General features: G+C 41.2%; 1 protein-coding gene across 2 annotated transcripts in view; it reads left to right on the forward strand.

The window, feature by feature from the left end:
* LOC122406372 (uncharacterized) overlaps positions 1–27,839 on the forward strand; it is a 48,980-nt gene that overhangs the window by 11,642 nt on the left and 9,499 nt on the right. Inside the window, exon 2 of one of the 2 annotated variants that reach the window (XM_043411780.1) lies at positions 5,013–5,053. Coding sequence is in view for 1 of the 2 variants with exons in the window: in XM_043411779.1 (XP_043267714.1) it covers positions 8,749–8,767 (19 nt within the window). In the remaining variant the exon portion in view is untranslated. Of the gene's footprint in view, positions 1–5,012; positions 5,054–8,093; positions 8,768–27,839 lie in introns of those variants that run through there. The other variant, XM_043411779.1, reaches the window with a different exon arrangement.

Here is a 27,839-nt window from a genome sequence, read left to right on the forward strand (position 1 = left end):
CCGTGGAACTCGCGTGCGCCGCGTGATTCGGCGTTGGAAACCCGAAAATCACTAACCAGTGTAGGGGTCGTTCGACGTGAATTCAAATGGTTTTTGATTCCGCGCTAGTTATTCATGGAAAACACGTAATATAACGCTCGGAAATGAAAATTCGAACTTTATTTCAGGGGAAACATTGCCGCGTCCGTTGATTTCGGGGCTCTCAAAAAAAATGCTTTCTACATTTTAAATTTGTGTACTTTTCTTAACTTGCTAACGGGAATCTGAATACATAAAAGGAAAGTTGCTTCAATGAGAAAAGTGACGTCGATGAATTTTTGTCGATCGATAAATTTGATGAGATAAAAAGTATTCGAGAGCTCTAAAATAAGATCTAAAATCACCTGGATTCGCGATGGCTGAGTTTGTACAGAAGATCCCATGCACGATGTGCGGTGACTGATCTCCGGCGAATGAGTCGCTTCCATGTTAGAGTGGGCGAATAATCGAACAAACTAGTCACAGGAATTGCCGGAAGCCCTTCCGCGACGATCGATTTATTACTCCAAAGGAAGAGTTCAATTGCGAGGACGAGAAACTTTTCACCATTGTAATCGACACCGCACTGTCAACTTCAAGATTTTCAAACAGTCTATGTTAGGCAAACTATGCGCAAAAAAAACAAACAAATGAATCTATAAAATTGACGCTATCCGAGGGTCGTAGGTTCGGAAGAAAATTCATAATTTCCTACTCCTATTCTTTCTCAAATCTGTATTAAAGTAGTTCGGAAGTTCTATGACTAGTGAAGTTTACAACTACTTCATGTTCATTAATTTCAAGTCTAAATTATTAATACAATTAATAAACACTTACATTGACAATATTTTTATCATAATAGTATAATAGAATGCTTGAAAAATATCACAAAAGATGAAATTTATACTTCAACTTGACTAGTTCACGATTGAGTCGGTACCGGTGACACTTTAAATACACATAACCTAGGGAACATTTTTATTGTGCGAAAGAAAGTTTATGTCGGTGTAATGACACCGGGATAAAGGAATGGTCAATTCATTAAAAAAAAGCGGAGTTACTAGACGAATGAAAGCACGTCAGTCAGTCTCAAAAATAAATTTGATGAATTTCCACGATTCTCGAATTTGCCCGAAGTTCAATTAGCTGTTACCAGCAGTTCAAAGACATCCGCTTTCGACACGTCAAAAACTAAAGTTTTTTCATGTTTTCCTTCTTAAAACTCCTGTAAGGTAATGTTTTATTTAAAGAAACGAAATCTGTGATAAATTTTCTTCACGATATAAACTTTTCCGAAGCTCGAACACCGTACAACTTTTTCACAATAAAAATATTATTGTGAATTTTCCCATATGGTACCGTGTTAAAAACTCAAAATTGTAAATGAAATGATTCAAAATTTTGCCCCGTAAGAGGCCCCGGAACTGTGCTTATCGTTATCAGGAGACCTTAAACTATCATTTACCTTACTTTAATAAAAATAAACTAAAAAGTGCTCTGCAGATCATTAATTTGGGAAAATGATGATTGATCGAACACATTTTTTTCTCTTACAAAATTCGAGTATGATTATCAAATTTTTCATCTTTGTCTATTCATCAGATTCATGGATCTCAATAATCCAGTTGATTACTTGTGACAAAGATCACTGAAAAGTGTCCCTCATGAATATTTATCAATTGCAACTACCACGAAAGTTTGTAAATCGAGCTTACACGAAATATTTGACGAGTAAACTGAATATTGAGCTACAAAGTTTGAATCGAAACGCTGATTCATCGTCCGGAAACAAATTGAATACCGAATGCATTACGTCCAGAGTCTATAAATACCGTTGAATGGACTCGGGAGGATTTCATGAATGAATGAGTTGCGGCCGAAAGAAATACTATACCGATGGGTGCCTACGGGCTCGCGCGCTGTGAGGAGTCGTATCAGTAGATTATGATGGATTTCGCTGCCGCGCGAATGCTACTGCAGCACTATATTGAACTCGCTCCTCATTTCTCTCGCAATCTTATCACTGGTGAGGCAAATAAAACAGGCGCGAGCGTGGACACAAATACGCGCAAACACTCACACACACTCGCTCAGCGCGGAAGTTGCGTTCAGATTGTGTGGGGCACACGTTAGCGATGGTGTGGCAGTTCCCCGGCAGAAGCTCGAGAATGCGTGGCGCGATGTCACACAGCGAAAAGAATCTTCTCAGCGCTCCACCAGGTGCACCTGCGCTGCCAGAAGTCGCGGTAACGCGATCCACCGTGTGACATTTCGAACCCGCGTCTTCGCAGTCTCAGACTTTTTTCGAGAATTAACCGCACACATTTTCTTCTCGATTAGAAACAAAAACAAACAAAAATACGAGTGAACATTTCAGTTATCATTTTTTCGCCCTTCGTGCATTTGCTTCGGAAGATTTCGCAGTAAAATGCCAGCAAACATTGATTTGGGGAGAAGGAGGAAGTCGGAAAAAGACTGGATGACATTTGAGGTTAGAATTCGATTCTCACAAAACGCATTTCATGATTTATGCAATCGACTTTCGCATTTGATCTCAGGTTCTGTTAAGGACGTTCACGCGAATCTAGGGAATCAAAAATTCCAATTTTAAGAATTGAAATTCGAAAACATGTTAGAAATATACACCGTACATTTATTCCCGGAATTATTATACGATCTACCGTCTAGTTGTCGAGAAAACAATTAACGAAAATCACATTTTTTGAAGGGTTATACTTAGGCTCTTATGGCAGGCACACTTCCTGTACGACCGTTTGGATTTCACGAAATAGGATCCTCCCACCATTAGAGAGCCAAAAACGTGAATAAGAAAATAACTTGGGAATGGAAACAGAGAAACACTTATTTGAGGTTAACGAGTAATAACGACATAAACGGTGGAAGGTTTGACAACGCCATGAGCCAGCTGGTTTAAAATATAGATTTGCATACGCATATTAATAGAAAATGGCTGTTGTCACATTTCGCTTGATCTCAACAAATAAGTTACACATTATTTTAATAATTGCGAGAATAAATTTTAATCGCTTCTTCGATTATGAAAAGAGCAAAAAAGTTCAGTTGCTTTTTTGAATCAAAAGTGACGCATGATCTTCCTTAACAATTGTCCAGCCTCAATTTTTTCTGCAAGCATAAAAAATCCCAGCGAACACTTGAACTTAGTGCAATGCTCGGGATGAGTCACTGTTGCTTCAAAGATTCCGAAAGTTTTCCACGTGGTGGTTGCAGTGTTGCGCCCGAGTCTTTATTATGACATTCGAAGACCCGTGTGAATCTTGCTCCCGCACTTATGCATACGCATCAGCAGATTCCGCATGGACTACTCATGATACAGCTTCAGTTTTTCTCAGTAAAGATCCTGCACCAGTCGCACTGGACAAAACATTGCAGATAGAGTGTGGGAGGATCGTTTCGTTATCAGCTGCAAGCGTATAACGAAACGGAAGGAGAACTGTTGCAAGTGATTGTTCTCGGTGTGCAGGGGTCTTTTTCTCACACTTCTATTTTGCCAGCTTTGTGCTAGTGTCAGAGAAACCGATGGCCAAATGAAGAAAGAATGTAATCGACGTTGGAACGAATTTTAAAAATGCTCATTTTCCACTCAGTTTTTGGATAATTCGTCAGTCTGGAGCACACGAAAATTTGACATTCTGCTGAATCGTAACTGGATCCTATTTTGAGTTGATATAAAAAATTAACTTGATAATGCCATTCGAAAAATGCACTTTAAGTAATTAATTACCTTCACGTATCAGTGTTTACGCTCAAACGTACTTCCAGCTAAAGTTCGTTCTCGCACGAATAAAATAATTTTCATTTGAATTATTGATATTCCAGTCCCACATTCATATTCGCATGCACACAGATTTTTCATGAATGGCTGACATTGTTGGTTTATGCATGTAAGTACGAGACTACGTTTCCCAGTGTTAATAGAGTTGCGAGTGGTTTATGGAATCGCGTAAAATTCCACCCAGGATAATCATCAGCGCGGATTCATAATAATTGTTTTATTCATAGACAACGCCAGTGAATGAAATATTTACATAAATTTCTATTTATATGAATGATTCATTGGTAGTTATTATCTGGTTGTTACTGCTTGACGTATTAGCATGACTTGCGAGTTTCTAGTGAGTGGATTTTTTGGATTTTCCACGACACTTCGACAAATGTTTTCATAAGTTATCCATTCGTGGGGATAATGTGCGTGTCCATAAATCTTAGATGATTACAAAAAGCTGAATGAGCATGATTCGTATCGTTGGTAAGGAGAAAATTATATTCACACGGTGCATAAATGTTTCCATCGATCGTTGATCGTCAGTGAACATCGGACAAATTGTAACGAATTTTGAGGATTCAACGATCATTGGCTAGTTTGTTTTTAAAAATAAAAAATAATGACAAACAAAGTCTAATGTTCGTACAGAAATAACGTTGATTTGTCAGCTTGGGTCGCTCCCTTTTGCAGATGCATCCACTGAAAAAAGGGAGAGGATAAAAACTTTGTGTTATGATGCATGTAATTGCCAGTGTATATCGCTGAGATACGTTAACGTAATTAAATTTAATTACACGCTCCGAGGCTAGCGGTCTTCGATCCTTGCAAGTCCCACGTGGAGAGCTTTCCGTGTCATCGCGGAGAGACGCGGCGCGACAGTTGCGAGGCTCGCATCTCTCGCGACAACATTTCCAACTCTCTTTCTGTTGTTAAGAAATATACAATACACTCCGAGCGTATATATCCTCGCGAAGGATGACCAGTTTTTCCTCACCGAACGAGAAACGACAAGTGAGAGGAGCCACTCGTATGTCGGCTCTCCTCGGTCGTTGAAACGAGCGCTATGTAACGATGACGATTAAAGTCACACGATATATGTACACGCTCTCGAGCATGGACTAAATGCACCCTGATCGATTGCTTTTTTCCATCGGCTAAATAATTCTTACGGAATGATTTTCTGTTGCAGGTCGAATCCTCGCATACGTCGCTTTTCAAACGTGTACTAAGGTAAGCATTTTTTTTCGATAAATCTAAAATAATACTATTATTATTTGTACCCTCACAATAAAATGTCTTTCGCCATCAACCATTTTTCCATCGTACATTCAATATTTCTGAAATCATCAAACAATACTTTAAAAAACGTTGATTTTTATGAGTAAGTTTACGTTGTCACTTCTTTTGATGAGGCTTTCACAAGATATCGAAATGCTCTTAATTGAATATTTTTCCCACCGATTCAGAAAATTGACTCAAATAAATGGGATTTTGGTATCGTATTAATAACTATCCATAAAAAAATAAGAAATCACGTGATTCTGTTAAACTGTAATGAATCGACGTATCGACTAATTTACACAGACTACGTCTATTTTGGTCGTTGAAGTCAGATAGAAAACTCAAACTTCAACTATCAGGTGGGACTGAGTTCGGTGGTGATTCCTCGATGACTCGCATGGTCGTGAAATAGCAGGAAAGGTCGTGGCTTGTACCGTTATTTTCAAACACACGCGTTTCCGCGGTGAGACATTTCGTGGGAGTCTCGGATGTTCGTTTGTTCCTGCTGGACCCTTCGAGTTCCAAGAGACTCTATCACAGTGAATTAGAATATGGTGATGAGAACGATGACGCGGTGACCGTGACGTGGAGCTTGTTTACGTTGGCGTAAACTCGTCGCATTTCACTCTTCTAGACTCTTTCTCTTTCTCTCTCTTCCGTCTACCATTCGCGGCGCGACGTCGCGCTCGATATTGTTCAATTGGTTGGCTAGCCTTCTTCCTTTTTCCCTCGAATAATGCAAAGAATTTATCAATCTGGTTACTCATGCTCGAGACGCACGACGGCGGAGACTGAATTCTCGGCACCGGTCCTTCTTATCGGTGGATGTACAGCGTCAGCGAGATCAACACCGGACGGTAGCTCGCGAAGTGGAAGCGGAAGTTCTCGGAGCACGAGGCAGCTGCAGGAATTATTGCTGAGCGCCAAGAGCACGCTGGAGGAATATTCGCACTTTTGTATTCAATGTTTCATCCGCAATGATCACTCGCGTTGAAATAAAGGAAAAGACGATACTTTTGTACCGTAACGCGTACGAGTCAGCGTGCCATGGCGATGAGTAGCGTTGAAAGGTGCGGTCCTACAAATAATTCAGTCTCCAACGACTCAGAAGAGATTTATAAACAATTTCAGTATACATGTATGCATATAGTTCAATAAAAGGACGCGTCGCCAGTGACAGAACATTGAATATTATTGCTATGCGAGTGAGCCAAGCCCGCGCGGCAACGATGATCTAATATATTGTCCAGTCACCAATTATTTGTCTTCTTCATCTTCGACGTACGCCGAGGAAAATTGTCTCATACCTGCTTTTCTTGTATAAGATCGAGACAAGTTCCCAAGCTCAACAGATTTTGGTGCACTTCTCAGGGGTCTGTCACACGGAGAGAAAAAAATCGTAAGAATTACTATGCTGCCATGGTATTGGGGTTCTATATCGCCCATTTTCAAGGTTTTTACCAAAAATATTGTAATTTCCAAGTCAATTCTGAATGAAAATTTTTTAATTGCGTCTTTTGCTGTGACAAAGGTTTAAACTGTGCTATTTTTCCTAACATAGTTCACCAAGTAAACGTTGTAAAATTTATGCTGACTCGATGATGAACTAGCAAGTAGAATTATTATGCCGTTTTGCTATACTTAGTACTGTTTTCACACAACTGAAATTTACAGTTGAACAGAGTAAAATTTGAGGAGCTCGAACACAAGCATCGATCATACGCCCAAGTGTTTAGAAATTTACTATGGTAAACAACAGAATTTCATTCGCGATTGTACGATAATATACCGGTATACATGTGTACCGATGTATTTATTTTGACATCACTTATCAATTTTCATCGAGTCGCTTCACAAAAGATTACTATGTATGTTCGTAAGAATTAATAAATATTACCGATATAGAACCCTACTTCTATGGCACCACAGTAGTTTTTAGTTAAATTTTCTCTCCGTGCATGATTTTCGTTCGACGATCAGTGGGCCAGAGTCCATAAGACTTTTCGAAAGTTGATGATTTAGGATTTCAACGCTTCAGTCTCGTAGACGCTAATTCGTTGTTTACGAAAGTGTGGTCGTTAGTTCCACGAAGTGATGAGGCCTCGCCAAAATTTTCGGGAGATTATAAAAACACCGGAATTAATGGTGAAAATTAATTTTCTATGGTGGCCTATACGGATGCGGCAGACGGTCTGGTATATTTTCAAAGCGAGCCTCAACCTCCTCCACTCGGAACTCCATTCGATATCGTGCTACTTGAAACAAAAATAACACTTTCATGCGCTCGCTGAACGCGTAAAAACGTTTCGATGTGGAAGGTCTCTATTCACAAGATGTATTATGATCCGTCGCAATATTAATTAGTTCAGCCTGTTTTTTATCTTCGTTGTAATCGAAAAAAGAAGTGTTTTTGCTACGATGATTTTTGAAATAAAAAATAAGCTATAGATTTATTCTCGTAATGATAATTTTTTTGAATGAAAGAAATTCTAATGAAGAAATTCTATTGCCCGGAAGGGAAATTTCTCTGTTATTTTCGAAAAACCTGACTTCACCAGGTCTGATTTTTGAAAAATAATGAACATTTGACACATCGGTGCCATTAATTTATGAAATTAGTGGTATTATTATTGTGATGTCACGCAGTGAGATCAGGACAAAATACGTTTTTATTTTGAAATAAAATTTTATTATACTGGCTTGTTCGATGGAAGGTTATCAAAATTCGTGTCTGATTGTATTTACACGAGAGTGTAGAAGCTAATAAAATTTCCGAGCGACTACGTTGAGCAGTAAGAATACAGCTGATTATCTGTTACATAGAATCGATGAAATTTTCGTTAGATCATCGTCGAATCTCGTCAGTAACGGGCAGGACTAAATTTCTATTTCTGTCAATGATTCGATAGAAATAACTTTACTGACAGAATACTGTACAGAATAACAGATAACGTCGAAAAACGGCAAAGAGTAGTGGACTTTAAATTCCTATTGAAATGCGCAAGAGTAAAAGTGTTGGTTCGAACGCTAAATGGTCTACCGGGATTGGTTCAGTGAGGCTGGGTCTGTCAGCATTTCCAGGGAAGCCACCCAAATTTTTGGTCAATTCATAAAATTTATCACGATCAATAACTCACGAGAGCAATGAAAAAATGTGGATTATTTAAAGAATTGTATGCTTTGGTTATCACTCAAATATTGTTCATGTCCGAGTGAAGTGACGTGAGGTTTTTCCAAGATCACTCAGGCTGCACTTGTTTTCTGTGGTGAATCTCCAGAACTGGACGTTTCCTTCTCGATTTTGTTTTAACGTCTACTTGACGTTTCATTTCGAGGTTTTCTAACATTCAAATTACAAACAAACAAAAAAAATCATAAATTAAGCCAAAAAATATTGTTATTTATTGTATTTTGTAAGTTTTTCGAATTGCTGCGAAAAATCCACAGCGTAGTGACGTGAAACACTTATCGCGCGCTTTGAGAGTTTTGTGAATTTTTATGAAACTGCTTATGCAGAGTGCATTTGTGTGAGTGGCGAGGGCACGGGCGGAAAAACGAAATACATCCCATAACGTTGACAGGAAGTAAGAATAAATGACGAGAGACTTGGCGCGGTAAAAAGTTCCTGAGTCACGGCTGTCTCTATGCCGTCCTGGTCATACGGTGAGCATATTCACTCTTATGGATTTCTCCAATTCGGATTTCCGATAAAGCCGGTACAGCTAAAGAAATTTTTTTGAACAATTACGAGGCTCTCCAGCCGAAATTTATCATCCCCGTACTGCTCTCACTAATCCAATTTTTTAGGTTTTTGAAAAAAATGTCTTTCTAACCAATAAATATTTCCCGATAATGAAGCGAGAAAGGGAGGTTAAAACTTTATGCGAATCTTTTTTGACATAGCGCAAGTGAGATCGAACCTGTGAACACGAAGATAAACAAATCGGACGGAACTTTTTTTTAATTTCGTTGAAAAAAAATTTCGGAGTAATCCATCAGCTGGTCCGTTGAGATCTCGTCATAATAATCGTACGATTCGTAGATATTAAAATACTTCATACTTCATACCGGTATTCGATCTGTTGCACGTGCAATTTTGACCACTGAACTTTCATCACTTCCTTTACTTCGATCGCAATGTTCGAGATGTTCACTAATGAACGAAGAATTTCGAGGGATCCTTAAGGGAAACTTATTGAACGGGTCCCAAGACCGACCAAAGAAAGATGTAGTTCGAACATTGTACGACGCATTTGAAGAAAAAAACTCCAATCATTTCTGGGTACATGAAATTTACGACGAGTGAACACACGAAACAGGATTGGCAAAAAAAAATCGTTAATGATTAAAACGCCGACGTTTTAATTGCAGTTTCCAAATGATTTTTTTACTGCAACATATCTCGGAGTCGTTTCTTGGCATATCTCCGTACACAATGTAGTACATCGTGGAAGACTTGTCAAGCAGCTTTAAAACGTGCACATTTTCGATGCAAATCAAAGTCTCTTTGCACCATCGGGGAAACATGGATTGGATAATCTGTTCGTAGGTTCGTTCAACTCTTGGCAAAGCGATGTTTCGAGAGTGTGGTCAAGGCGCGCACAATTGTCGTAGTCTTGAATATTCCTGGGTCAAGGTGACTCGCAGTGAATTGACGTATATTCGAATGTGACAAAAATCAGAGGGCGTCGCCCATGTTGTATCAGTCGTTTGACCAAGAGTTTCCTCGGCTGTGTCCTCACCGAAGTGCACTAAATTCTTCTACACTAGGATGAATTATTTGGGAATCTTTGGACGGATGGGAAGCAAATTAATGTCGGATTTCCGGTTAGCCCGTTCGAGGAAACGTCGAAGGTGGAGCGCCGATGTGAAACGAAGTTTCATGGCGAAAAACTGTGCGGTAGGCTTTAAAAAAGGCGGAAATGCGATGGTCAAGATGATGTTAGTTCTTAGCGATTACAACACTCCGCGCTCGCGCGCAGGCTCGTTCGCTTTCCGCGTTCTCCACTGATGCTCGTTTCATCAGATCGCGCATGTCCTTTTTTGTGTTGGATAAAACGAGCACTGAATGTGTGGTTCCCTCTGTCTCACGGTGATGGTATTTAGTCAGTATGGGCAATGGGTGACGATGTAGGTAGTATATACACGCCAAGCCAAAAATCACATGGATTTATAAACCTGGGTGGTCTCTGGGTAGTCGAAATGTTAAGCAGAAAGGACCGCCGCGCGAGTTTCGTGCTGATCTTCCGAGCTGGGCGCATGCCTTCCTTCCCATCCATGGAATGTTGCCGATGTCTCTATCTGCTTCTTGTTCAAACTCTCATTCGTGGACCACACGAATCGATAATTACCACCGAAAATTGCTCCCGCCTTTTCCACTTTGGCCGGTTAAACGCTGTTTTTCTGGTTGATACTCGCGACGAAGGCTGCTGATTTCTGCTGCTTGTCCACCAGCACTCTCTCTCGATTTCTCTCCTTCTCTCTTTCTTCTTAGTTACGACGCTCGACGATCCTTGAGAATTTGCTGTTCTTCCGCGAGCGACGTCGACAACAAAGATCCACAACCGGTTGCCATATCTGCTTTTGTCAATGCTTTTCTGTCGCCTCTTCTGTGGCTCTTCTGACCATCTTCTTTTCATCTCTTTTTTATCCTGCTACATAAGAGACAAGGTACAACCGATCGTCGTTCCCTGTCTTCGCGTCTTATTACATGAGATCCTACAACACCGCTCACGTGTTTACGACAACTCAGTTCTTCTCGTCAGCCCTCGACACATGCGGTGGTCATTTTAACGCTTACAAGCAATCATAGAACATCATTTTTTCAATAAAACATCATTCGAAATATCAAACTCGGCATATTTCATCGAACCATTTCCTTCAGAGCGTCCACAGCGAAGAAGCTACGCGAAGAAAATTTTATACGTTGGCTATTTTCGGTGCCCCACTATTTGAGTCTTGATGAAGAAATTCACTGTTTTCTTAATGATAACAAAGTAACTGTTTTGCTCAGAAGTAATGCGAGATTATATGACCTCTAAAGATTTTTTTAGGTCGACACCCCTGCACGAAAAACGATGGGGATGATTAAGAATGTCGCGAAATTGGAGTGCTGATAAGTAACAATCAATAAGCGACGTTGAGCTTATTTATAAATTTCTTGTATCTTTTAGATTGGATGACCTTTTACATCTTCGTACAGAGTGAACGTTTTATTATCACATCGGATTTTATATATGTTGGGTCACAGATACCGATTGAAATAAATCGAGACCTACATACTCCTCGGTACGTGGTTATCAATCGTACCGTTTCTCCTCCTGCTGCCTTGACAACTTAATTGATTGCTATGACGTAATAGACATTTACGGAAGAAGCAGGAAAATAATTGCGAAAAATGTTTATCCTGAAGTTAGCAACAAATTCTTGGAATAGCGTGAAACACCGTTTGCCCGTGACGAAGGAATAGTATATTACACCACAAGGGCAGAAAGTTTGATATTCCTGCACTGCGCGTCACAATGCCCGAGGCGAAGCCGAGGGCATTTGACGCGCAGTTCAGGGCTATCAAACTTCTGCCCGTATGGTGTATACTATTTTTCTTCATAGCCGGTCGAAAGTACGTTTCTTCCGAAATACGCAACTATCGATAGAAGATGTTTTGATGCCTGCCCCCGACATTTGCTGCACGAGCGAAGCGAGTGCTGCTGGTCGGGGGGGCAGGCATCAAAAAAACAAGATATTAGCAAAGATAATTAATATGAATATTTGCATTCCTATGAAGCTGAAAATAAATCATTATTCCGAACGACTATATTCATTTTATCAGCCTGGTCACTTTATTTTTGGCTTTCACATTGATTTTATCTGGAAGGATAAATGTATGTTATTCGTTCGGATTTGTACTGTTTTGATAATAGTGCTTGGAAATAATATGGCATTTCCATAACATATTTCCGAATGAATAACATAATCTTATTCGTACGGTTTGCAGATGACTAGACACAACCTTTCAAAAAACACGTAAGCAATATCTGTTCAAACGTCAAACGTCAAAAGTAAAAAAAATAATTACGTCAAACCTTTCGGAATGCAGAAAAAAGTTTTTGCTCCCGCCGAGACAAATGAAGCGCATGCAGTTTTGACAGCACAGAAATGTTATCTTTCGACTAAGGTGTGCAGAGAAAAATTTTTGCTCCCGCTGTCACAGCGAGCGTGTTTTTTTTTTACCAATGCAGGAATGTTGAACTTTCGGCCCTGAAATCGGGGCCGAAAGTGCGTACTTTCGACCGAGGTATGAAGAAAAATCTATTTTCTAGTCTCCGGGACATTCCCCAGTGCGTCACAAGTTCCGAGTTGTAAAATTGGAAACCCTTGTTGGTTTTTGTATCCGATGTATTTTTATATAAATGGATTAACGATTTGCTTCAAAGTTTTATTTTCTTGGCTCATAATGGTCAGTTTAATATCATTGGATCAGGAAACGATTCATCATCGCATCAAATAAAAGATTCATCGCCGTGTCGGTTGAACGCTTAGAACGTTTTTTTTTTTTTTGGAACTTTGTAGCGCAACATTCTCTGAAGTTTGAACCCATTTCTGAAATGATCCCTCAATATTCTTGCGTATTCAGAGCAGCTGAACATCAGCCTCCGGTCAGTAGCGAGTGAGCGATTCAATAAAAAAATTCCCGTTACGATAGAGGGCTACATTTATGAATAAAAGTCAATGAATCAATAGATTGGTACCACGATCGTGCTGTAATGAGAAAATGTGTGGGCGATTATCCGCGGAGATGCACTCATATGCGCGTCGAGATAAAATACATAGAGCTTTATATAGTTCTCGGATTATGACCTCGGTAGCCATCTGCGTGGTTTCGCCAGAAAACTCGGGCATTTTCTCGCTAAATGATTATCACATTGACTCACTAATTATGCCACACGCTGGAGCGAGGAGAGCGGTTGGTCTTTTTACGTCCTCTCGGCACGAGAGCACCGTAGCTTATAAACGTACACACTCACACGTTCCATGGGGAGTAGTGCGTTAACGTGGGAGCTCCCGTTCCGGGTATGGAACATAAGTCACCACTTAAAAAGACCACGGTATAGCTCATTGTGGCCAGCGACGTGCGCTACTCAAATATCCCTGTTGAAGCATTTCCCACTCTGTATTAGCAGAAAACCTAATAAGCATTGTATATCATAGTAACATTTATTCTCGCGCATATAAGGTGATCAATCTTCGTGGGGAATAACCGATAACAAAGACCGTGCTTGGCTCAGTTTTTTGGTTCTGTAACGAGCAAAGGTGAGCGAAGATTTCATGGAGTCTGCATGGGGTTTTTTTGGATGGAAGGGAACAAGATCAGCAGTGAGGATTCTTTGGAATAGTCGGTTATTGAAAAAGAGGAGAATGTGAAATTTATTTTTCAGCTTTGTACGCATGCTCCGTTGTATCATTTCGAGTTTATTTACAATTTTTTTGCTCTCGTTGTCCTGCAAAAGGTTAGTGACAGATCCACCTGTCAAGAAGAGTCGTTAATACACAGCATGAAAATGGCATTTCCATAACGTGTTTGGACGAACAATATTTTTTTTTCACACATAATCGTGAAGAAGCGGTGACAAATTAATATGGCACGGAGAGAACGATTGATCAGAACCGGTTGATCAAGTTCAGGATCACCGATGCATCTACTGATACACGCTTTACAATCGCTCGTAAACGTGTGGGTAGTAGGCTAGGTCAGTTCAACTGACCAAGGTCTAGCAACTCATCCATCGGATGGACTTTCACTTGTATAACCAAGTTCACTGTTTTTTATTTAAGGCCTGAAAATAATACAAGCTTCTATCTAATCTCGATTAGAACGATTTGATCGCTCTCCTCACTCAGCTCTGAGTGTTAATCGAACGAATACTTTCGGACATTCTCACGATGTGAAGGCGTCAGGGACCTCCAATGACGTGCGGTGATTATTACGAATAAACAGTCTCACGACAAGCGCAAACTGATATAGATAAAAAGCGCCTCTCGGTTCGGCGGATGCACGAGGCCTTTCGTTTGCAATTTTCGGACCGAAATCTCCAATTCTCTGTTTCTCATGAATTTTTTTTTTTATGCATTTGCATCTCGTTATCGTCTCACTTGGTTCATTCCGAATTTTAGAAAATTTTCATTTCTTGCAATTTTCTTCTTCGTCGATCGATTCAGACTGAAAAACTAAGAAAATATTAGAAATTGTCAAGGAAAATGTTATTCGTAGTAATCTTTCCTGCACCTTTTTTCAAATGCTGGCGAAATTCTATAATTCTTTACCTTTAATTGAGAGCAAGCAAATTTTCTTGAACCCGCGTAAAGTTGATGGTGATTTTTAGTTGAAATTTTACATGGAATATCCTTCATATATAGGTATATATATTCCAGAAACGCTTTAGTGTAGAAAGCAAGAGGGATACAAATGGAATGAAGGAGAAAAGAAAGAGAGAGAGCGAAAGTACGAGAGATTCGGATTACAACCAGACAAAATACAAAGCTTATCTCTACGATTGATATAAATCTATTACAGTCAGCGCATACTATAATTACAGAAGTTCGAATGGGATTAATTGACAAAACAATCGTACAAAATTTATCATGCAAGCCATTTAGTTACAAATCGATACGGAATTTAAAAACGGGGCATAAAACGATACATGAACGAACAATATTTTTCGTTGAATCATGAGAATAGACATCGATTCGATGTCAATTATATTTTTTATTTTACCTCTACCAATCGATGCAATGAAAAGAATCCAGTAAAAATACGTTATCAATTGAAAACCGTGATGAGTCAAAATTCGCAAATTGCAGAGATGTTTTTACTTTCAAGTACATGAAAAACCAGGCTCGAAATGAAATTCGAACGATTGATACAACACGCCTCGATCAAACGCTCTTTTTAAGGCTGGTCGATTTTAAGGATGTACGAGCACTAGACTCGATTTCAGATGGCACTCTAATTTTTTTGTACGTCGTAGTCCAAGCTTAATACTTGATCTGTGTGAAATTTCAAGGTCCCTTATCGACTATATAATCGAAATATTATTAGTTAAAAAGAACCCAATTTTACGTGTCGCCTATAGCCGCAATGGCTTCGAAGCTTGTATAACTCAAAATTTGATGCAATTCTATATCAGATGTCGATAATAAAAAAAATCAATTATATGAATTGAACCCTCGGAATTCTAACGGTTAGTTAAAAAAAGGGGGTCGACGGACATCTGAATTAGAAATATAAAGTTAAAGACGACAAATGCTCACGGAATCTGAGGATTTTATAACCCTGAGAAGTTGTGGCAACGCCGCAAAACCTATATATGTATACATCTGTACATAACCTAACTTTACTGTCAGAGGCTCACTCCAAATGAAAAAATTGACGATATTTTGACACAGCATTTCAAGCGATATAAAAACTATGAAGAAATGATTGCATTCATAAATAACTAAACGTTAATGCAAAAAAATGTATATAATTTGCGTTTAGAAAATATTTCAATTGGCTCAGAAAGGCGGTTTGCACATTGTGTATACAAAAATTCTTTTGAGATGGGCTCTTTTTTTCATTACTAAACGGAAAATGAAAAAATGCACGGAAAAAAAATTTGGGATGGTATATTTTTGTAAAATAAATTTCATTTCATCAAATGCTTGGTAATATGTGTAAGATTTTTTATTGAGAGGCCTCAAAAGGTATGGGATCGATCGTTTGGAAATAAATTTCCCTTTATCTTCACCGTGAGTGGCGTGAATGTGTTATGCCGGATCATTTTGTTGACATAATAACTTGAGGTTATGGGTACCTCAACGCCCGACGTTGTCAGACGTAAACTTTTCACAATGCACTACCGAGTCATATTAACAACTCTGCACAAAATCTTTTCCATGATAAAATGAACTTGAATATTATTTACCGTTCAAAAATCATTATAACATTTCTTAATAATATTATGCTACATATAATTGCCTGTAGTAATTTCTTTTAAAAAATATGGTCAAAGACTGTCCATTGACTAGTACGACCCGCTTTAACATCCTTAAGGTCGTCATACATTAATTTCAATCAAATGATCAAGTATCCACCTATTGCTCGCTCGCTAATGAACGGAAGTATGATGAATAAATCAATATTTATAATCAACAGGTGTAAAGAGGGTTCCCTCAACATGGGAACTAGTCTTTGTAGCCCTTTCTTTCGCTGATGCTAATTATGTGTAGCAATTGTTTGAATACTATTGGATTTTCGGCCGAGAAATAAATTTCTATCCCGTATTTCACGTAGATTGTCTCATTGTATTCACAGTTATAAATATTTCCGAGTCAGCCAAGCAGGCGTACTTCCCCACGCAGATCCCTTTTTGACTCGACCCGCATAATCCTGGAGTCAGGGCTCATGACCGAACGGACAATATGCTAAGCTGGCAAACGGATTAAGTGATCCAGTGCATCTCGACCGCATCATAATGGCGAGAATCAGTCCCATTTTTTATTTGTGTATGCGTATAATGTGCGTTCCGCAGATCAGTACTTCCTTGAGGTTTGCCGTTTCCCCACCAAAAAGTGTTTATTTGGTGCACTAAACCTGTCGATGGCGAGTTAACCTGCAGCCATATTGAGTCAAACTTTTGAATTTATGTGTACAATTAACTGCCTCGTGAATTTTGAAATCGATCTTAGGCCGAGATTCATAACAGAAAAGTTCAGCTACACGCAGAAAAGTAGGGCCAGTAGGGCCATTCTTCGATATTAGAAATGAAATTTTTCACAACGAAGCATTCGAAGCTCAAGTGCAAATGTTTTTTTTTTTTCAAAGTTAGTATGCTGGCACAAACAATTGGAATTATTATCGATACAATTTTTCGATTTAAGATTTCACTAACGTTTCAGTATCGTATGAAAGATAGAACGCTCACTAAGGCTGTGTTGAATTGTTTGTTCTCAGTTTTCCATAAAATCCAATTATACATTCGGATTTTATGGGAAAAAACGTGCGTAGCTGAGAATGTACAATAATTTATATTTTAAAGGGCTAGCAAGACACCCAAAACCCCTTGAATATTTAACATTGGGTCTTCCCAATGTTACGGAAATTGGTTTCCAATCATAGAGTTAATTCCTTACCTGATGATCAATGCGTGGGATTAACTCGACTTTGAAATCCATAAAGACCTACAAAACTTAATGGCCTACAGGTCGCAGCTTTGAATACGCGAATGGTTACAGACTCGAAATCCCTTTAGTCGGCAACCGGGAGAGGTCATATTTGCATTTGTTCTGGTGTTAATACATCAGTCGGTTACGAGATTTGACGCGACGTAGATAATGGAGTTAGACGGCGATGCGAGAGAGTCGCGCATTGTGGAAATTCACAGCGTTTTAAATGGCCGCTTAATCCCTGGTTGTAAATCGTCAGTTTATTTTCAACACTTCCAAAGCGCGCGGTACACTGTGATAACAAAAGAAATGGAGTACCTTTTTCCATCACTTTTCCTGGAAGCCCAAACGATTGTTTGTACCATGAAAAATATAAGAAATAAACTGATTTTTTCAATTGAGAGAAAATTAGGATCGAAGTTGTCGATTCAGCTTTTATGAATTTGTATTTTCAACAGCATTCGTTGCATAAAAATAGGGGTTCGTTGGATTAAGAGATCGTAAAACTTCTCGGATAATCTCTGTTGGAGCCGTCACTAGATTTGCGCGTTAGTAAGAGTCTCGTATTATTATTTTCGGTACTACCTCAATATAACATAACGTCAAAATATCGTGTGTCATTATTTTTCTTTCTTTATGTATCTGCTGCTCGTGAGAATTGAAGTAAAAAAAAATATATATATTGCGGAAAAGCAAATAAAATAGAATGATCACATTCGAAGTTTCGTTACGCGAGAGGGACACGTGATTCATCGTAGTAAAATGAAGGCGACCCCTGGCTCGTGCAATCGATGATGGCACAAAAACTCGGAAACGCGATGGGGAGCTCTTCCATCGTGCGAGATTTTTGGCGGGATTTCCCGTTCGTCTTCCACCCACGCGCACGGAATCTCTGGCAAACGCTCGCTCGTGAATCGCCGTTGTATCACGTGCTTTTCGAACGGTGTGCTGGCACGATGACGTCAGGTTTTCTCGGCGAGATGCAACGTACCAGACACGCTAGTCATTCTCCAGGATCTTGTGGTTTATGTCGTTCAGATTCATTTCACATCATGCATACCCAACAGCGTATATAACTATTTGTGAAAGCAAATGAGAAATTAATCCAGCTCATTCGCAAAGACCCTCCTTTTCCTTCTTTTTTCAAAAGCGATCATTGTCTTTTCCATTCCGACGATGTGTTTAGGGATTCGTGTGGAATTAGGGGAGCCATAAAAAGTGGCTGCAGCAAGTCGACATCGTTTATTGGATCTCTGACCTCAGTGGCTTCACACTTTGTGACGCACTTGACTTCTGCATCGTGGTAACTTTTATCCAGACTAAATGAGCATTATAACCATAAAAAATGACCGGAACCAGGGAAAATTCATTCTTTTCCAATTACAGCTCCCGAATCCCTCAGACACTTGACGCCTAAAGATGCTATAAAATAGAATAAACTATCGATACGTCGACAGAACAATTAATTCGAAAAATATATTTTGCGAAAAGTTTCGGCGAGTGTATTCCGGAGCTATGCAATCCTCAAATGGGACGGTGATGTTTCCTGGGGGCACTTGAATCTGTGCAAAACATCGGTCACGAATTCCGGTACGAAATTCTTTAAAGTCCTGACCCACTAACCAAACATTGCGTCGGAATTCGCAATGTCATTACCAAGGATCGAAATATGACATCGGCGTCGCTGAGCGTGGATCATTCGGGAATTCTGGGTCCATGGACTGGACAAGAAGTAACGTGTTGCATGTGGCAATAGACAACCGGATGTATACGTAATGGAGTCTCATCTTCGTCATCTTTTATTTCTCCAGCGGTGGATTCTTTATTTTTAACCATCGGCCTCACCCTCTCTCTTCCTTTTTTTGAGTGAGTGTGTCTCGCATACGTCGGAGGTCCGGAGTTTGGGGATACACCCTTCTCTTTTGCAGGAGCGTTCGATGTTTCGCAATAATTTTAACCATACAGCAGTCCATCTCACTCGCCCTTTCGCCGGCAGCAAAAATCACCGGAGATGGGTGAGCCTGTTGATCGGAAGATTACGCACGCGTGAGACGTGAAAAAAGTTTCAGAGACAGTGAAAGGGAAACGTCATCGGAGGCCCCAGCTCCAGATTATACCGTTGGCAAGAACGGGGGGAATTTCACAATTTGTTTTTGGCGAGTTTTGACAATCCGGAACGATTGTTTCGTCTGTCAAATGATTTCATTGTATATTGACGACTTTTTTCAGTAATCAATTAATTTTTCGCATTTTTATTTCCATTTCATCGGCTAAGTGATTCGATTCTCTTCTTGGATTCTCATCATTTTCACTCTCGAGATTTTTTTAAAACAAACTGATGGCACGAAAAGAAATGACGGACTCGCAAGTGCTATTTCAGGACTTGCATAGTTTTTAGTATGGCAGATAACGAGAAAAATAAAATCTTGAAATAGAAATAACTCAACGCTCGAAACGACGCTCGATTCGTCCTCCATCTCTTGCCTTGTCATCGCTCTATTGTCGGATAATTATCGCCCCGTGATATAATTGCCTCGTTGGCTCGTCGATACCGACTGTCTACAACCTCATCGATCTCAGCAATTTCCAGCAAGCGACGGATCCAATCCGACTTCATATTTATCTACATCTGTACGTACGTCTTGACTACACATTCGACTCATCCAGCTTTTACAAAGATAAAAACATGAAAAAATAGCTCCAATCGATGTCGTCAAATATACCTGCACATTTTTCTCATTGAAACCTTTAGTCGCTGGTACAATGAAATTACACAATAATTATTGGGTGCTCGTAAGTTTTTTTCCACAAGCAGTTTCCACTAGAAAGTTAGCCGGTGAAGAAAATCATTGCGATCAAACAGTCCGCCTTTGAATATTATTTTTTCCAATTCACATTGTCGCTTAGCTGATTTTTTAGGACTCGATCTTTGAACTTTGAATTTCGAGATCGGCGTTCGTTTGATATTCAATTGCACGCGCGCGTTCGCTCATTTTTGTTCAATCTATCCTTGCAGACGGAAGGCCAAAGATTCACTGCAAGAGGCATGCAAAATGAATTCAAATGCCATTCCACCTCGAGGAGCGGTGCATATCTTATTGAGGTTGAGAAAAAGAGTTCTCGGTGCTTTTCCTTGCCTATGTAACGTCGTCAGTCGACGGAGATGTGAGGATATAATCAAACATTGTAATATACTCGCTCGTCCGATAGATAATGTGAATCAGCACGAGTGGCAGGTCCTCGCGCGCGTCTGGTATAACCGCCGTTCGCTAAAGTCGTTGGTGGGGTTCAGAGATCTTTAGCTTGGTCGTTCATTTTTTTCTTTCTTTCTCGCTCTCGCACTTGCTTTACCAAGACGGAGCTTCGGAGTATCGTTTATGCTTGTGATGTGGTGGGGAGTGGATAGAGCTCGTGCGCTCTCATCGCGGGGAGTTATGAATGAGTCGCGGATAACCGGGACGGTGAGTGAGCGCGTGGTGCGGGAGTTGGTTAGGGAAGAGGGATAGGTGGAAGCGAGCGAACGAGACGTCCGTGTGGCGGATCGTCGTGGGCTCGCCGGTGGTGGGGGCAGCATGAAGGATAAGAGGTGCAAGAGACCGTGAGTAAGAAATACTGTCTGCATGTCTGAGTACACGCACGTGTATGTTTGTGAATATTATTGGCGTAGAGAGAGAGAGAGAGAGACTAAGTAGTAGGAATTGGTGGTGTTAGTTGATGGTGGGAGACTAACACATAGTTTCATCGGAGTAGCTCATCGCGCCACGCTTCTTTATGACCAGAGGGTGGAGGAGAGAAGGAAACAAGAAATGGAGTAGGGGGATCGAAAGAGGGAAAGAGAGAGAGGGACCGAAGGACTCGTGGGTTTGAAAAGAGAGTGTCCACCGCGTGAGCCACGTGCTATCATCGGCTGCTTATCATTTTTCAGGATTCAATATTATAGAATAATTAGAAAAATATGTATGGAAATAACACACGCTTGAGGATCGATTCTCAAATTTAATCTTATTGCAAACTGCCATCGCTGGAGTGACGGAAGATAAATGAGAGCTGTGGTGAAACCAGTAAAAAGCATTAAAAAATGATCCTGAGTCAGGAGAAGCCATGAGAAATCGAACGAATTCGTCCCAATGTTTCAGTAACGAAGACTGGGCGACTGATTCGAGATCTCTAGTAAATCCAATGGGTCCGAGGCTCCGTTGCCTTCGGCAGGTGGACTCCTACTATTCGACTCCTCTTGTTCCGCGATTCGAGTTAACGAACGATCATCGGCTATCTCTTTCTAGCAAAGTTCGTAGTGTCTGACGAACCGTTTCATTTCTCCTTCTCCGCGCTTCATCACACACGTTCACCCATGAAACGAGCAACATAGACATTCAGAATTTAGTACTGTCGCATAGTACAGTGGAAGTCCGAGAAACATAGAGCGGTGACAGCGTCTTGGGCATGTGTATACCTTCACCAATACCAACTCAGCCATTCGCCTCAACATCTACCTGGAAACGTATTTATACATATACGCACCTTTGCCACAAGCGGAGCTTGAGCACACAGTCTAATATACGTCAGGACGCGCGTTAGCTCGCACCTCAACGTTAGTGTCGGTGAGGTTGTGTGGCTCCGTATATGTGTGCGCACCAGGTTTTCAAGCTGGTAGAGACGCGACTCAGTCACCTTCTGACACTCGGCTTGGGCACACGACCTCAACCGGGCCCCCCAGGACCACAAAGACCTCCGTGGTGGAACAAGGGACCCCCGAGTACATTACCGTCTCTCCAACCTGGATTTACCTTTTGGTAAATGAGAGAGACGGAAAAACCCAATATATTTGTCCCATCGAGTACCTCCGAAGTCCGCCGCCAAAATGTCGTGATTTGTAAGGAACGGACAGCGATACGAAATACACCGCGGCGGAAGAATAAAGGAGGAGGGAGAAAGGGAGGAGAATAGCTGGGAAACGAGCAGGAGAGTAAGGGTAGCAAATCCAGGGGCACCCTTAAGTTCGAGCTGATTTCTATTCTCATAGAGTCGTTCCCGCATTGGAGTGTAGAAAGAGAGAGAGAGGAAGAGCCCTCTTCTTGGGTACCCCCGCCTCCACAACCGCCACTACCTTAGCTCACCGTTTACTGGCACCCTCCCTCTCTCCCTTGCTCGGACTCCCTCCTCCCTCAACCTCTTTCTGTCGTCGTCGTTGCCGCCCCCCTCGCTCTCTCTCCTCCCACCCCCCTCGTATAAGAATCAGTGCATCGCGTGTGCCGGGACCAGTGCCAAACGGATTGTGATTCTGTGCAGACATAGATCTTTTTTCACATTATAACTATTTGTCGACGAGAGTGCGGGTTGGCTCTGATAAGAATCAAGTGACGTTTCAACTCATTTTATGAGGATATTGTACGTGATAACGCCATTCGGAAATCACGGGATCAAGCTTCTATTAGATAACCGGTACACCGACGGTATTTTCAACATATTATTCGTCGTCCGAAACGTCCCGTGTTATTCTCCTTGACGAGCCTGCGCTCATTCGGTGCTTAAATATTCGCATTACTCCAATAACAGGATACGATAAAAAGGCCTGGTTCCAGTCACGGGCTTAAACTATTTATTTATTACCATCTCCGATCAGTAGGGCTCGGCTTCGCGATAAAATTACTCCACTGCGTAATACGCACGTGCGTTTACTCACAGACGTATATGCACCGATTCGTGTATACACAACTTCCCGTTGATTAGCCCCGCATACTTATGCACGCATATGCACATATGTATAACCACAAGAAATGATAAACGTGCGCGGTTTAAGCGTTAAATTAGGAAAAAGTGATAAAAAGTGTGATTCGATCATGATCGATCGAACCGAGTTGGATACAGTGTCAATAATCCGTGATCTAAGAACGACGATGGAGGCTATTATGACACGCGATCAGAGGACTACATCTCACCGTGTTCTCGAACGAGGTGTACATTCAAACTGCAATGGGAGCCTGCCTACGTACCAGAATAATAGTAGCATCGAGACCAACAGAAAAACCACCGACGCCTCGTCAACAACGTCACCGATGAATCAGGAAACAGTGAGAACGAGTATAACGTGCCGGCAAAATATCAGCTGTAACTCACAATTCACGAGTACAAGTAAACACAAGACTGACGATCCGGATAAATGCCCGTGTTGCGATACACATCCCTGTCTATTTCGTTGCCAAAATCATATTATACAAGTCGACAGAATCCTGTCGGATAAATGTTGCAATGCCAATGATAGTACCACTGCCACGAGAAGTTCATCGTCGATTCAACACAGAAACAACTCCACCACGTGGCTGAGTAAGTCGAGCCGTCAGTTAAGAGAGAATGCATAGTCCCCGCCTGCATATGTAATATATCGATCAAAATATAGATATGTTTGTAGCCGCGTAACGTTTGCGATTCACGCAAACGCCAACGATAAATTTATCGATCGGAAAGTTGTTCGATAAAGTTCTGTCAATTTCTTAGCAATTCGGAGACTTCAAAAGGAGACATTGAAACTTCTGTTTGGATAGAATTTGAACGAAAAATGTTCTGACGAAGACGGAATTTTCACTTCGAAACACTCGTAAACCGATTGCAATGTCGATGGCACAATTTCAAAGGACTTTTGAGATTTATTGGCTCGTTGTAATAAATTCCTCGTCGCAATGTCACATTCACCGCGGTGAGCGTCGATAAATCACGGTTCCAGCTAGGACCCACTTATTAATTAATACGATGCGCTGATTAATATTCGGAGATTGCGTTCCTTGCGAATTAATAATCAATCAAGCGGATTTTCAAGGATTCGTGCTTCCTTTGGTTTGCCGAAACATCGCATTCGTTCAACGACAAGACAATGCGGCGTGCCCGAATCCTTTTTGTACAGAGCTAACAATATTTATGTGTCGTAGCATTTACTATGATAAATTCATGAAGCAATAACGTCCGGGCGGCGTTTGCAGCGTTACATCTTTCATTGATGAGGGTTTAGCGAAAATGATTCACTATTTTTGTTCCTTTACAATTAAGAATCCTCATTCATGATAGCTCATTCATTACATATCGTCTACCAGGCGTACAAAGTCTCGATTGTACGAGACAAGCACACGCGGCGGAAATCGATTGGCGCGCTTTTTAACGGCCGGAAAAGCGACGAGTCGTGCCTCGATTAATTTATCTCCCGGCGGCTGGGAGCATACCGACTATAGGGCGTTCAGAAAAATCGGCATACCCCGTTTAACGAACACCTTGTAATCCGTGTGTCGCTCGCTACTTTTTTTCGTTTCTATTTCATCGGAGTATTCTTAGGATCGGAAAGCCCGAGATTCATTTCCGGTTTTTGCTTCTGCCTCGTTGTTTCTTTCCTTTGGCTTCGAAAGTTCAGCACTTACGAATCCCACTTGACTTGACGGTTTTCGTACAGCGTATTGATAACTGCTTTTGCATTTAAACAAAATCGACTGCATATAGAACGAACTGAATGAATTTCGGGTCTTGGCAGATCCCGTGATTGAGCATTGGGCGAATCGAGGATCGCGGATTATCACGACTCCGGTACGCGCGTGGCCGTGACATCGGATCGGTTATCGACGAGTTTACGCGGTAAAAGCCGAGGAAAATATAGGGGTCCCATAAATCCCCTCCCTTTTATACGATTACCGATTTGTGCGTTGTAGTGAAAAGATTTATACTCGGCGTTTGAGCAACGCGAGTCGTAGTGTGGTTTAATTCGTTAGGATCGATTCCTCAGTCCAAAAATTGAGTGTCGGTGGGCCTTTTCATATTCCAGGGACTGGTGACTATTTCGTAATTTCATTTCCGTTACTCGTCGAAAATTTTCGAGAGGTTAATTATAAAGGATCGTAACGTAAAAAGAAAAATGATATTTTAATGAATTCATGAGATTCGGAGTCAACAGGACGATATAAAAGTCCTCAAAGACGTTTCCATCGCCTCCCTTTTTTTGTGTTTTCGCGGCGTGAAACCTTCCTCAGTCACTGTCGTGTGCCCTGTCGCTCCAACTCGACGTCACGTTCTCGAAACGAGCCGATCAACGCGTTAGTCATCCTCCTCTCTTCGCCCATTGAATACAAGTCCTCACATGTCGACCGTGTTCCGTACTTTTTCGTGAATCCGATCACTCCTATTCGATCTATTCCTCAGGCGAGCCATAAAATTCAACAAATTACCTTCGCAATGAGACGGATTAATTTGCGTATTTTTGTAGCGCTGCCTCAGTATTCAACGCTCTTGTTTCCCGCTGAAAATTTATATCACATTTTGACATTTCCCGAACTTTATGAAATCACTCTCAACAGTTACGCGTGCGACGATCATAAAAAGTGAAACGTCAAAAATGATAATAAAGTTGCGTATTAAAAAATTGAATCACATAGTAAGAAATTCGTGCGTCAAACTTGCAGTTGATAATTCTTCGACCTTTGGGGTCGTCGCATCCAGTAACGCGACACCGCGAAAAATATGATCCTTTATCCGGTCTATCTCATTATTTATGTTTATCATTCCATTGTTTCAAATCCTCCGGTATAGTAACGCCGTCGAACTTATCATTCGTGGGAGATGCGGTGGTGTTTGTTTGACGAAAGATCGCAACAGAAGCTCCGAGATAACCCGGAATGAAAATAAATCGATTGTGCACTGCGATATTATTCAGTGGATTCTTATCGCGTTCCTTTCCACCACCACTCAGCATGGCTCGTTTTTCTCTTTCCTACGGCTCCATCTCTCTCTCTCTCTCGATTCCTCTCGCTAAAACGACCTTGGCTTGTCAGAGGGTCACACACTACCTGTTGAACGCGCGCGCGCGCACGCGAAAGCATCTCACAGTTTCCTGTGCCCATGTAGCAATGCGACGTCGGACCAATGAAACTGCAGCGGGGTGAAAGTCGTGTGCTCGTAGATTCAAAGCCCAACAGGTGGTTCCGCATATATATTCGTAACTACATTTCCACGCCTTTTCACGACGAGTCTGCTACTATTTCTCGTTCGGTTTGTCCGCATATCGACCTGCGGGTAACGATTCCAGAGTCATTTTTGGGTCGAACTGACATTTCGAAGGTCCTTCGAGTGATTCAGTAATAAAATTATGCGATGAAATTCATTAATTCGAAATAGCAGCGTCAGAATCGTCGATTTTTACGCAAAGCTCCTGGAAAGAGGAAAACTTATTTTTTCTTGCAAAAGTTTTTGCAACGTCGGTTCAGCATTGAATTCGACGATATTTCAGCCTCGTTTATCTTCTACCGCAGAAAATTGGAGTTCGGGTACAAATCGAGTGAACCGATTACACAATAAAATGTGAGCTGAAGCTTCGGAGTATTGCAGGGACTTGAGAAAATAGGATAACGAATGCGAACGGTCGTTGAAGATGAGGCATTGGGACACGTTGGAATTCTCGTTGTTCGTAGCTTGTATACATATTTAAAACATTGCTGTAACCTTTAGCGGAGTCGTTAAGTTTATCGCTATTAAGATGCCAACGAAAATGACGCTCGCGCTCGCCGTGCCTGTTGCGTACGGATCCCGTTGAGCGAAAGAGACTCGCGCGCGGTAGAAAGAAAGAAAGAAAGAGAATCTCGCACGGTCTGTGTCAAAGCGGAGTCTAATAGCAGAAGAAGCGGGAGTGTAATAAGAAATCGTAGCAGGATAGAAGTTGCGGCATGAACATATATCTCCTTCCGGAACGTTGAGTTGCGATCGCACGTAGTAGAAGAACGCGTCGCGGATGATGCTCCGCATTGCTCCGAGCTGCAGCATCGCGGCCGGTATATATGAACATTTTACGAACGGCGGGTGTCTCTGGCTGGGTTAAACTCACCGGTCTCAAGAGCAAAACTGTCTACAATAAATCGGTTAACGTTAGTATGCGTGTCTGTCGCGGTGAGATGCTTTTCTGTCACTACCGGAGAACGCGACCTACCGCAATGCGAGTGCTTGTCACATTCTTGCGGTTTCTTCATATATTAGGAAACGAGAGTATCGATGCCGTATTCTGCACTGAGGAGGATTATCTTCGTTATTTCTTTCGTCTTGAATAAGGTGACTTGGACCATTTTTTTGGAATGTATTCAGTCCTGGGAGACTCCAAAGTACGAACGCATTGGAATTGGTCTGTCTGATTTTTCATACGACCATTCACAGCGATCGGTAGCAGCTTACCGTTAATGAACTTTCTCGAATGTATATAAGCGCGTTAGCAATCGTACCAGCTACGAAACGGAACGACGTATGCGACAAGAGCGACTCGTTATATCGCGAAAAGCCAGCCCTTCCGCTTGCCAGAAGTCAATCTGAACATGACAAAAGCACACAGTGAGAAAGAGTGTACGCCGAGTATCGTGTGTCCGTGGTAAAAGGCAAGAGAGATCACAGCGGCAGGAGGGGCGGAGTCGCACCCGGTCGAACGTAATGGGGTATAATTGTCGCCAGCAATGCGAGGACAGTGCACCATTACCGCATTTTTCCTTCTCTTCTTCTTCTTCTTCTTCTTGTAAGCCTCCAG

The sequence above is a fragment of the Venturia canescens genome, chromosome 2, assembly GCF_019457755.1.
Source record: "Venturia canescens isolate UGA chromosome 2, ASM1945775v1, whole genome shotgun sequence".
NCBI lineage: Eukaryota > Metazoa > Arthropoda > Insecta > Hymenoptera > Ichneumonidae > Venturia > Venturia canescens.